This window comes from Nothoprocta perdicaria, unplaced genomic scaffold (genome assembly GCF_003342845.1).
Source record: "Nothoprocta perdicaria isolate Ctin4 unplaced genomic scaffold, notPer1 scaffold_0, whole genome shotgun sequence".
Classification (NCBI taxonomy): Eukaryota; Metazoa; Chordata; class Aves; order Tinamiformes; family Tinamidae; genus Nothoprocta; species Nothoprocta perdicaria.
This window is the reverse complement of record NW_020454092.1, coordinates 14,087,170-14,100,843: the sequence shown is the minus strand read 5'-3', so window position 1 is coordinate 14,100,843 and position 13,674 is coordinate 14,087,170. Positions and strand designations below refer to the sequence as shown.

The window sequence follows — 13,674 nt, the reverse complement described above, 5'->3', positions numbered from 1 at the left end:
CAGCTTCCTAAGACGCTTTCAGCAAGTCTATATGCTAATCAGAATGACATGAACAGTGAGATACATAAGCCACAATGCAAGACTGACTCGTTAAATATTTACACTTCTCAAACAAAAATCATTTGGTAGGAGCGACAACAGAATCTGTAACTGCAGAAAATACAATTAAATAATCAATTAGATAATGTCTGAAGATTACTAAATACTTTTCCATTCTTCAAAGATTTTCAGTCTTGTCAGTAGCTGCTAACTTGCATGCAAACTTAAAATTTATGGCATGGACACACGCTTAAAATTTGGAGCCTGGTACAGACAGATGATTTTTTTCTTATAATGGTGGCTTAAGAAGGCACTCACTCATGGAGAAAGATACAAGTGAAGTCATGAAAACTGTGTACGTTAAATCAAAGTAATAACACTGCTCAAACATTCGGTAAATTTCAGTTTTGTTTAGCTGCTATAATACTGAATAATATACTGTATAATACAAGTACTTCATTTGTATCTCAAATATTTCAAATGTAAATTCATAAATAGTTTTGCATCATACCCACCTCCACGCTTGACCAAGGGAAGTGAAACCCTTTGGCATCCTCAATTTCAGCCTCAAGCGTTTAATACAAATGTATCTAAGTTACATTAAGGAAAACAACTACTGGAAACTCACTACTCCACCATTCATTTCTAACTGGATTGCATTCAAATAACTTTCACAGTCTTCAGATCACGAACAGTACTGTTCTTAAAAATGTAGCAAATATAGCAAAGCTAGCACAGAAGTCACCCTGCTAAATAAATCAGCAAGAGTTCCATGGTCTGCTTTAAATAACTCAGTGACTGGTTTAACATTGTCATATGAACCGAACTAAAAAGGGTTTGGTCATGCCTCATTTAGAAGAAAAGAAAAAGCCTTCTGATCCACCGTATTGTTCAGCGGTGAATCACTGGCACTACACAGCATTTTCCAAACACTGCATCTTACACAAAGGAGTAAGCTAACATTAAAAGTTTGAAAATTATTTCTCATTAAAGCCAGAAACCTAAGGAAGAATCGTTATGTGTTTTTGTGAGCTTAGTGTTTGTAATATACGAGCTTTTGAAAACAATTTTAAATCAAAATGCATATATAGCCAGCATGAATGCTTTCTTTTTTATACAGTGCAATCAACAATGCAATTTTATTCCATCAGAAATCTGTACGCTGAGCAGAAGCAGTACTAGTGTAACTACCATTATACAAAAAGTATAAACTAAATAAATGCTATTTGTTTAAAGTACAATTTTAAAAGTCTGTTTTTTCCAACACTTGCTACTTTGTGGACACTTCTCATTACATTTATTGCTCCCCAAACACCAGCATGGGCCAGCAGTTGAGTATTTAGTTACCTGTGAACACAGCCTGCTTGAAGAGCACTGACCAAGTTGTTCACAGCACAAAAAAATCCATGATTTCTGCAGAGCGAGTTCAATGTTATCAGTGCAAGCAGCACTGAGGACTGCAACTTCCTGAGCAGCTCCTGCTGGATCAGGATGAGCACAAGCTGCTAATTAGCAGTGAGCTGACACTACTACTACTGCTCCTACTACGATTAGGGAAATGAATGGAGGCTTTAATCTCAGAGCCACGCAAGGAGGCTTCTCCAGCGTGTGAGAGATGCTTTCGGACAGAACAGAGGATCTGTCCATTTATGTGATTTACAACAACTCAACTGCTCTGTATGCCCAAAATAAAGCAAGTAATGAATGATTATTGATTATGATTAAAGAATAATTATACTTACAAGCTTCCTCTTCTGGGGAGACTGAGCTCCTTCTGGAAAAAAATAGAGAAGAGAAAAAGAATGAAAACCTGGAGTTAACTTTGGTGCATTTACTTTGTGTATCACTCAGCTATTTATCAGTAAACGGCCAAGGCCAAACTAATGATAAACTGGCAGTTCCTGAACACAGGCTCGGTGTTATCAGGCGCACGGGAGAGGTGAATCTGCCCCCCTCACAGCGCAGCAGCCCGGGCTGGGAAGCTGGAAAGCGGCATTGCCTTGGCAGTCCCGAGGCCACAAGCACTCCGTGGAGACGCACAGCGTTGAGACCCAAGGCCAGGCGCAGGCAGGCGAGGCAGTGGCGACTCCTGTCCTACCCCCTGCCCCTCATGAGCATCACACGTGAGCATCGCTGCCAGCGGGGCGGCCCCTTCCTGCAGCCTCCCCACAGGGAGAGGCTCGTGTGGCACAGAGGCAAGGCCTGCGGCACACCGCTCCCACATGGAATCCGCAATTCCCACCGCCCGCCGCTTCCCGCGCGCGGAGGCCGCGGCCTGCGCTTTAGCAGGGAGCCGCTAGGTGGGAGCCGGCCCCCGCGCGGCAGGAAGCGCAGGAACACCCTGTCCGCTAAGCACTGCAAATAACGCCCTGCCCTTTCTTTTTAATGCATTTTTAATGTATCTTAGTACAATAGGCATAACTATTCAAATATACGAAATAAAAATTAATTTCCTTTGCGCGCTCGCAAGGATGACACATCAACGCCCAACACAATCAGTGCACGAGGAGAGCACCAAGCCAGCAGGACCTGGAGAAGCTGCCCGGCTGCTCTCATTGCAGCCGCTCACAAGAGGGCAAAGCAAGTGAAAGGCCAGTTTCCATTTGTCATTCCCAGGAAACTGATCCCTGCGTTGTTCTTTTCTTCCCCAAAAAGAAAAAAAAATAGTGCAAAGACATCCCCAAATTCTGGTACCCTCTTCTCCTTAGTAAGTTATGGAGTACATGTTGATTTAAGTGATTAACGGTGTTATTTTTGGACTGTCAAAGGTTGGGTTGTTAAATAACATACTGGATATTATTCCAAATTCTACAAAGGTACCAGAAAGTTCTAGAATGCTAGAATAAAAAAATTTTAAAAAGGGGGGGGGGAAATATGGAAAACCTACAACATTGTTATTATTTTCAAGTACGAGTTTTCTACAAAATGAAATTCCAGTGCACTTTAACAGTACCGAGTAAATTGCATGTGTGAATTATCACAAGCCTGACAGCTTACAGCATCAAGAAATAAATTCCCGTTATCAGACAAACTTGTCAAGATCTAATCAAAACATTTCAAGCATGTAAGATAATAAATCATTAGCATCTATAACAGGTTGTGTGTTTTATATTCTAAAAAGGTATTTCTTCTACTCTCATCTGACAGAAAGACTAAGAAGTCTAAACAGCAACGAAAGCTTTTTCCCACGGAAAATGGATAAATAGTATACAGTAAATAATTTGATGTTATCTGTTGTATGTGTTTGTATATATTTGTAGCATATTGCTTACATCATGAGGGCAGACTTAGTTAATTTCTCCATTTTAAGAACAGCCCAATGTAACAAAAGTCTACTATATTTTTAGTTCAAAGGATACTTTTTTCCATTCATTCATATTTCCATTCATTCCAAAACTGCCAAACCCAGAAATTTTCAGAATGCATCTTTTAAGCCTTGAAATTTCATGGTGTTGGCTGGAAAAGAATTGTGACCTTTAAATCTCTTTATCTACCTTCAAGCCTATGAGCCTTTAGGGTTCATGTTTACAAGCTTTACTCCAGTCATTAGGACTGAAAACTCACTTAACAAGACAACCAACACTTGCTGCAACAGCAGCGCATCCATAATGGTGACTCTGAGGTGCTTGATACTACGGGAATCACGATGCAAGAACAAGGGTTGGCAAACTATGTCCTCTCTTGTATTGCACGGCTGTTTTACTCGTGTAATGAGCTTTAATACTTCCTATAATCAAACTATTTCAGGATTAAACAAAAGGTTAAAAAAAAAGTATTTCTTGGCTTAGTTCACCAAATCATTTTTCAAAACCTTAGGAAGGAAAGAAGTATTTGTAGAGGACGCGTCAATGCAACTGAAAGAGAGCTTATCCCCTCCGCGCAGCAATGCTCCCAGCCCGGAGCTGCGCCCGGCGAACGCGGCGCCGCTGCGGCATCAACAGGCGGCCGCTCAGGTTTAACACCTCCCTGCTCTCGACAAAGACCACAATCCAGGCAATCCATTCTTACACCTGTTGTTCCACTACACTTCATTTGCCCTCAGCCTGAAAATGCCCTTCCCAGAGCCCTGCGAGCCATTCCCCGCACTGCTGCCCAGGCCAGCAGCACCTCTCCTGCCTCCTGGAGCAATCCCAAGCTCCCTCCTCGCAGGGCTGCTCTCCCAGGGTACAACTGCTAACAGGGCTTCCTAAAATCCTCCCAATGTAGCCAGGGCTGGAGGGGCCGATGCAAAAGCATCAGAGCTGGAAACTAAGGGCCTGTGAGCAGCATGCCTGCAGGCTTGTTTTTTCTGGCCCAAGAGTGAGTTATGGACTAAGGAAGAAGAGGGGAAGAAGAAAACTTCCCAGGGAAGAAGAAAGAAAATGCCTGGAAGAGGAAACAAGGAGGGAGCAGACGGCACTCGGAGCTGAGGACCTATTTCAGGACACTCGTTTGGGGATGCTTCAGATAGCAAATGGTCAACCAAGCGCTGTGCCTTGACTTGCTTCCACCCACTCAGGGGAGTTTGGCATTCCTTGTCCATGTGTCCACAGAAAAAGAAATCCCATTTAAAGAGGTAACTAATCCAACACTGCTGAGCTGTGACTAACTAGTCTGAAATACTGTTTACAAGGGGCAGCAATAACCCTTTAAGTAAAAATACTAGCTTATCCTGAGAATGTTTTTCATTTAAGACCTCCCTTCTGGCGAGAATAACTCATGAATACACAAGATCTCAGTCTGCCTCTTCTGACAGCAGCACCTGCCTCCCTGAGCACTTCTCCTGCCAATACCTGTACATAATTTTTATATATATATATATATTAGTATTATTACTTCAGCCAACCCTTGTTCCATCTGCTCTGTGGGTCAACAATATAACTCCTAAGGGGGGAAATTAACCTTTTGCACTTAATTTATGCAAAGAGATAAATAGCATAAGGATGCAAAATTTCAGAAAGAAGTTTGTCACGCATTATTCACGCAGAAGTTTCAGAAGTGGGAACAAATAGTTACTGTCACAGATCTTCCATCACTGAAAAACAAGAAATGTATTAAAAATCTTGCAATAGTTAAATGACAGGAACAGACTGCACTGAAAGGCTTTTTTTTTTTTTGCCCAAGTTCCATATTTTGAGGCATAATTATTAAACGTGCAACCTGATCTCTACATGACAAAAGCAGCAGCAGATTTTCAGACAACTAGTTAGCAAACGAATTTTAGGAAAGAAATGTAGCTGCATGGAATTTATAAAAGGATGGTTCTAATATTCTCTTTCAGCCCCTTATATTTTTTCCCAGTTATCATCTCCAATTATGCAGACCTAAAAGCAGTGGGCACCATGACACCGTGGCTCAGGTTCCATAACAGGCCTGGCTTCTCCTCAGCCCTATCATTTTCTTGTGTAAGGTATATTTGCTATGGGAGAGGCAGCGAGAAAGCTAAAAGTGAAAATATATGGGCCAGTTTAAGCATGATTTGCCAGTTTATATGATATACACAGTGAAAATGTATTCCACTGTGATCTTTTGTATGTGGAAACTGTGTTTTAAAACGGAGTGTTTCAAGGAGCAGAAAGAGTGCTGGCGTTTTTCTGAATATCCATATGCATGCTCTATGATATAGAAATAAAACCTGGCAATTTATTTCATTGACCTGCAAGACAACCCACAGCTTTTGAACAGAAAGTGCAAAGAAAACAGGAGCCCATCACTCAGGATTGTCACTTTCCCTCAATCTTGTAATTTGTCCTTGAATATGTAAGCTGCACATATGGCACAGACCCACAGGCAAAGTTGGATGCTAGAGCGCGTGCTGATGGCAGCTCGAACGTCGTCCTTTCAAATTAAAGCGAGAACCATCCCTCCCGTCAGCAGGGCCGGTGTTCCTGCCAGAGCAGACGGCCTGATGCCTGAGACCGCCTCTGACCTTGCCTTCCTTGCCGGGCACCTCACCGTCATACCCGTTGGGACAATAGACAAATATTTTTACAGCTATAACAGTAAATACATCTAGTTAGTAAGTTAATATTTCACAGATGATGAAATTCCACTGGCACTCATTGACCTAGCACCACACAATCAGGTTTTAATTCTTTTTTTTCCTTTGTTGACTTTGTTTGCTTTAGGGTATACTACCAACCAGCAGGGGATTAATTAAATCTCTTTCCATATATAACCATTTGCATTACAGAAATGATATAATGAGGGTTACAGTCTCCCAATTCTGATGGAAAATACAACGTGGCTGGGCAAAGACATAAACTGTAATCCATCCATCAGATTAACAGGAAAGAATTTTTCATGGTGATTAAAAAAAGCATCCCACACTAAGCTTCTCTTTCTCCTATCAGAATCTGTTAAGAAATATAATTTCCGTCCTTTCACTGTATCATTGTAAACGGTATTAAAAACAGTACCTTTCAATTTCTCTCTCAAGAAATGATTACATCTGAACTTATTTGCCAAACTCGTTGGCAAAGAATTTTAAACAGCAGCACTAACCCCATGTCTGTGTTGAAGGTCAGATTAATCCAAACAACATACTGCGGATATTATTTTCTATAATTTAGAAACTAAAGTCAGAATCATATTGTTAGATCACCTGCTGAACTTCAGAAATGCTTAAAATACTGAAAACTAAGATCCCAAAGACTTTCCAGTCTCTTTCAAAATATTGAGCGGATACAGAGTTGAATTCCCAGAGGCTGCTCCGTGCTGTGCAGAGCTGATACCTGCAATCGCATTGAACATAAATTACCTTGGACAAAGTAAGCCTAGTATTAAGCATCTTGCCATATTCTCAATATTAGGTAAAGGTCACGGAGCAGCCCTCTCCAAAGAAATCCCACTTCTGTTGGTGCCAGACCCTTGGGGACTCTGTACAACACACTGGAATAATTTCTGGTTTACCTACCTAGTATTCCCCTAAATGTCCTATGGATATCCAAGCAAAGCAAACATAATATTTGGATTACTTCTTTACTTCAGCCAAACTCACAGGTCAGTAAAAATGTCACTTGGAAAGTGCATGAATACATGAAACCAACTAGGAAAAGAAAAAACGATGTCTGGCTGTCAGGCAACCTCATCTCTCTAAGTAATCAGTTTACATCAACCTTCAAACCAAGGGTCAAGCACCAGCTTTCGATGCTTTTAAAGCTTTCACCATCTTCCGGCCTTTCTCCTCTTCAATTTAGAAACCTCTTTCTCTTTGTCAGGAAAAAAGAAATCTTTGGGATTTTCTTTCAAAAGTTATAGTTACTACAGAAGAAATTAATTAAAAAAAAATGCTAAAGCTAAAAGAAAATTCCAAGATACAGCAAACCTTTTCTCCTTTTGCACCAAGCCCCCTCTGTAGGTAAAGCCAAGGACCCAGGTCACATCTGCATATTAACCTGCCAAGGAAATATGGCTCCAAACCTTGCCCATTAGCCTTTCATACTACTTAACCCCAGGGCTTTCCATCAAATTAAGGCTATCAGTTGCTTAACCTCAGATGATTCCAGAAAACATCTCCAAATACAAAAAGACCCCTGCTTTCCTCTTTCTTTTTTTAATTACTGTGTCCCTTGCCCCAGCTTCTCCTAGGCAAGCTGCATGCTACCAAAAAGGCTGCAGATTCTTTCTCTGGTAAAGCAAAGAGCTGGTCTCATATTTGATATTAAGCCTTTTGGCCGAGGTTATATAGTGAAAGATTTCTCAAAATGACAGACAACCTCCAAGAAGGCTGGTTGAATTAAGAAGAGCAGGTAGAGTAACCGAGCTGTTCTAACATCAGACATCACTAAACTAATTTGCTATCAAATTGATTGGTTTCCTAAAGACCAGAGAAATAAATAGTAGCAGCTCTCTTCAAATACATGCGCCAAAATTATCCTTGAAAAAAACAGAGCTTGTAAAAGATGATGTTTTGACGATGTAAATTCATGTGCAGGGAAAAATCAGTTTAAAGATTACTGCTTGTAATCAGGAATCCAAACAGTCCTAGATGTGATGCAGAAACAGGGAACAAACAACCGAGCAGGGGAAAAAAAAAAAAAAAAAAAAAAAAAAGGAGGGCAGATCTGCTCTGAAAATAGTCAATCCATAGATCCAACAGCAGTGGCTTCCAAGCACCATGACAGTAACTTATTCCCCAAAATAAATCACAACAGACACCAAACCACATGGATCAGCTATGTAAAAAATGCAATGTATGGTAGCTCTCCAAATAAAGACAGGTCATGTTTTAAAATCTTAGAAATAATGTATTTATTAAATGGCCTGAATCTTCATTTACATATTACATATTTGCACAAATTAGCCTAAGGGAGGGGGGATGCTGGGAGGAATAAAGTGCACAGCGCAGCCATCTCATTAATTTTTCTCATTAGTTAATTCCAGTTGTACAAGGCCATGAAGCAGATTACTGATCCACGCCGTGTGTGAAGCAGCAAGCCCAGCACTGAAGAGCCATCCAAAAGAGTGGCAGCAACTGTTCAAAATCCTCTTTCATTTTGCCAGACTGCACAAGGATGAGAAATTGCAGTCAAAGGTTATGTTCTACATAAATTTGGAGAATGCAGATAAAACAAGAGTGCTATCTCAGAAACAGGCAGGATTGCAGCTGTAATGCTATTGTTAGAAGTGCTCTTAAAATTACTCTGTCTTGACTCGCACCAAAAATTCCCTCAAGACTGGGCATGCAATGATCGCAAGGAAACAGGCACAGCTGCTAAAAATGCCAAGAGCATTACAAATAAACAAATCCACTTTTGTTCTCTCCCTCGTTTTGGCTGAGGACTAATATTAATCCAAGATTAAGTCAGTTGCCACTGCTACCATACATATATCCTCTCCTTAAAAGGTTGTTTCCAACGGAACTGAGAGTTGACATCCATACATCAGTGATTGTATTTGTAAAAGCCTTGAGACATACGCTATTCAATTTAAAACTGAGTAATCAAGCCCCACAGTTTGGGTGGCATTCAGCATCCTTCTGGTCTCCCCTACGTAGAAGATAAAAAAACCAAAGAGCCTCTCTCTCCTGGAGCTGCTCAGCAGCTCATATTCATTGCATGCAATGCAACATATACTGCAAACACAGATCACCAGTTACAAAGAAAATTACATTGTCTGTCAACCTAGGTATTTCAATTTAACATGATATTTGGTCCAAAAAAGTCTACAGCCTCAGCTCAACAGTAAAATTGTCACCAATTAAAATTACCATAGCAGTCAAAAAGGTTCTGTTTATTCTGTCAGGTCCCTTTCTCACCAAGTTCTCAGTCATAAAGTATCTGAAAAGTAGTTAAGCAGAAAAGATTTCTTTTCTCCCCTGAAGAGGACTGCACATGTCACAAAATTTGCTTTGCCAATGTTTAGCTTAGACTTTTAACACCCAAACAGCATTTTATCTTTACAACTGCACATTTTCAGCTACTTCAGACAAAAAGAAAATCCACAACATCAAATCAATGGAAGGTTAAACAGCTTAACAGCCCTTATGTATAAAGCAAGCTTCTAAAATTGTAGAACTGGTAGAAATTCCTGTGGAAGAAAAACTCCCCAATTCCTCAAAAAGCCCCAGTGGAGGAGTCTCTCTGCCTCCCCTGAAGCTGCAAGTCCATTCCACATACATCAAGCCAAAACACTTTCAGAAATTGAAAGCATACGCAATCAATTTTAGAGATATTTAGTAATTAGCCCTAAAAGGAATTCTAAGCATATAAAGCTCCCCTGCCTTCATCTGGCGTATGACTGATCGCATCTGTAACCTCACAAGGCATCCATTATGCTCAGGAGTTAATCACATCTGCTCTGGATGGACATTATTTACAGAACAAGCACATGCAATTTTTCATTGCTTAGTTGGTCGACCCGAGGCTCTTTAGTTTCCCCTTCCTGTCCTGCTGGTTCCCAGCACAAGCGGGGAGGGAGGGACAGGCAAGAACTGCCCTGCTCATGTTTGCAGAGGCAGACGGGAAAGATGAGCATTTGCCTTATGAAAAAGGCCATAAGCTGGGCACCATCCCAAAATCCTCAACAAACAGATACCAAGGAGTATGTGCAACTTTGTGAACAGCCAACAGAGGCTACTGAGAAATTTATCCCCCAAAATTTGCTCACAAGTGAGCAGTCTGACACCGCTCGTATCCACTAGGCCGTAAGTGACAACCAAACTGAAACACAAATCTTCCCAGACACAGGGAAAGAAAGGGCTCTGCTTCTTCACTCCCAGGTAATACTTACAGCAGAAGAAAACAGGCACAGAAGTTTTAAATTTGTATTATGCACATAGAAACAGATTCATCTCCTGGGAATATGAAAAGGTTAGAAGGAGAGAAAAGGAGCAAAAAGCCACCTCACTTTCATAAATTATGACTATTGCCACAGCGTGACTTGCTGCAGTGTTAAAACACAAAGTATTTCTACAACTGCTTTTAAATAATTAGTCCTGCAAAACAAAGTCTGCAATGAGAAATAAACATTAAATTAAAACATGCTTTCACACCAGCTCCACACAGCTACATTCTAACAGCTGTTTTGATTTTTTTTTTTTTTTTTGAATATTTATATTATCCATAAAGACAAAAGGATATTTTGGCACTTACGAATTCCTTTCAATTTTGACGAGACAGTAGAGTATTAATAGTCACCCATCGTACCCTAACTCTAAAACGAGAATCTCAGGCCACTTGGAGGGAACGATGCTCCCTGCGTGTTCCCAAGTGAGGAGGCTCTCAGGGCGATACCTGAAACACGGAACTGCAAGGCAGCGCTAGGCCAAACCCAGGATGCCACCGCGTGTGGTGAAAGGTTTAACCTGCCGTAAGCAAACAAATCTTCAGGCTTAGAGAAGGCAGGACAGACCTTGGAAAAGCAGCACCTATTGCTTTCAAGGTGAACATCTGCTGGGCCCAGGCTCATGGGCTCTGCTTGGCCTCACCCACGGGCACATTTGTAATCACCAGCTCCAGGCCTGTCCGTCAGGTCTACCAAACACTCCGCAGATGTCCAGAGAATTAAGGGGCTTCGACCTCCAAGATTCCTCATCGGAGCAAGCGTGTGTTACAGCTAAACATCTTTCACAGACTTTTTTCTGAACAATCTTACATTTAATACCATCAGATAACTCAGACTTGCCTGGTGCCAAGAGATCTGTTTTCAGAGTAAAGGAAAATTCATTCCCAATTAAAGCACTGGTAAAACACAGACACTCGCTCCCCAGGCACAGATTTGAGAAACTGCAGACTGTGCTTAATGACTTTGAGTTCTGATGGGTGATTAGTGAGCTCTGTAATGGACTGATAGGAACGGCTGATTGTATTACAAGGACATGTTCTGGTTAGGATTTTTATCTCTGTTGCATTTAAATGATAAATACCAACTCTGCAGAAAACATGCAAAGACACAAGATATTAATCATTCCCAAAGTCTACCATCTCCTGTCTTTCATAACGCTTCAGATTAGAGCAAACACTGACTTCACCAGCACAAAAAGACTGCCAGGCAATGAGGACTCTCTGTTCGGTCATTACTCTCCCATCCTACCAAGCATATTGCTCTCTTCACTCTCAGAGGAAACTGCAAGCTTCATTCTCAGGTATTGGCTTCAGAGGCAGATTTCAAGACATATGTCAGGCAGCACCTATGGGAACAAGTTTCTGAAGTCTCTGCATGACTTGCCCATTCGTCAGAAACTGTCACCGAGCAGCCCCCATCTCCAGATGGGACTTGGAAAGGGCCTTTGCTGAAGCGGATACGTCCTAACACATGTCCCTGTTCACACCTTCGGGCTCCATGCAATATATAAAGCACTCGGCATGGAGTGGCTTCCGGGTAGGCAGCAGAGCTGCTGGATTTTAACAGGCTTTAATACTCTCTTTTTAACTCCCTTTTATTTGTAGTTTAGAATAACTACAATACCAGAATCTAAGTTCACGCTTCTCTGTTACACATTTCATACAACCTACAAAAAGTTACGTGCACTGGGAGCAGGGAAGGGGTAACATGTAAAACAAAAAATACATATATGCTTTTTTTAGTACTTTGCAAAAATGAAAATGAATGGGTGTAAAGAACTAAAAAAGAGCTAGATTCCTCTGTACATCTTTCTCACAGATTAGTTTTCATCTATTTTCACCAAACAACAAGCTCCACTTCAACAGCCTGTCTCAAAGTGGAAGTGACAATGTTCATGTGCTATATATTTATTTATTTATACTTAAGAGGGCATTTTGTACACAGAATATTTATGACAGTATCATTTGTAGACGTCCGTATTCTTACTTTTCACAATAATGTGTGAACGATTCTTAAAAGAATCTTTGTAGAAGTTTCTACATTTGTATTTAAGACAGACCCAAACAGAAAGCTAAAAAGAAATGAGTCAGTGCTCATCTGTGGCGAAATAATCTAAGCGACTCACGAAGAAAGACCCAAGATCTAACTTTGCAATAGCAATCTTATATTATATTATGTTTGGTAAAATAAATTGTCTTCTCCATCAGGAAAACTGAGAGTTTATTTCTTTTATATATTTAAATCTTTAACCTCTATTTTAGACATCAATGTTTTAACTTATATAGCGCTGTTACCAGACACACCTGCAACCTGCAGGACTCTCTTGTTCTCATAACAAATGTGCAGCTCTAGCAGCCAGAACCAAGGATCACTTACAGAATTAATGTGATCCTGCAAAATCACGCCGTTCCATATGGAAATTGCAATTTCTCATAAAGTGAAAGCATAACAAAGACTGTAATTTCCATTTAAATCATGTTTTTAGCCTCAAGAATATTATGCCAAATTCATCTCAAAATTTGAGAATGTTGGTTAAAATAAAAAGAAAGATATAACTTCAAACCAGAACTTTCTGGATTTTTAAGGGTTTATTTTTAACAAGGACCTGATATTTGTTGAATTCAAAATTTTAACAGGGGAAAGCAAAAACACTGCCCAAGCCAGAAAATACATATCATTGGTCATAGGGAGTTTAAGTCATATATATAAAGCCAAAGTAATCCCACTGCAGCTTCTAAGGTTATTGAAGCTTTACCTATAGAGCAAGTGACATTTCAGACTGAAGTGAACAAAAACACTTAAGAAACGACAAACTCCAAACTACACTTTTCACACAAGATACTTTTTCACTATTAATTCTGAACTACCTTCTTAAATAGCATATGGCTGTGTTTCATGCTAATGAATTAAGAGTAAAATATTATGTTCAACCCATCATTTAATTCTTAATAGAAGCATTTATCTTTAAAACAACCAAAATATCAGCCTGAGATTTATTTTAGAAAGCCTGAGATGGCTTACACAGAGGTTTGGCAAAGGGAAAAAATAACAGACCTTCAGAGAAAAGAACAGGTTACTTAGATGCAGGTTATTTATATCTTTGTGCTCTACTAGAGGATAAGCCACTATGAAAGTCTCTTACTTTCTATATCTAATGTTAGAACATATTCCAGCTAGAGGTAAAGTAACTCAAATGATACTCCCTTCCCTTCTCTGAAGGTCTGAGAAGCTAATTAGCCTTTATGCCTAGTCTGCTTAAATTGCAAAATACAACTTGTTTTAAAAAAATCAATAGACATTATGTACTACTTATTTGAAAATCAACAGCCATTATAGATGAATAAATTATTCTTTAATTTTCCTAATAAT

At 40.1% G+C, this 13,674-nt stretch overlaps 1 protein-coding gene across 2 annotated transcripts in view; it reads right to left on the bottom strand.

Annotated features, from left to right (window-relative positions):
- MAST2 (microtubule associated serine/threonine kinase 2) overlaps window positions 1-13,674 on the bottom strand; it is a 184,519-nt gene that overhangs the window by 104,605 nt on the left and 66,240 nt on the right. For both annotated transcript variants that reach the window (XM_026033667.1, XM_026033676.1), the window contains one exon: window positions 1,782-1,813. In XM_026033667.1, the coding sequence (XP_025889452.1) occupies window positions 1,782-1,813 (32 nt within the window). The remainder of the gene's footprint in view (window positions 1-1,781; window positions 1,814-13,674) is intronic.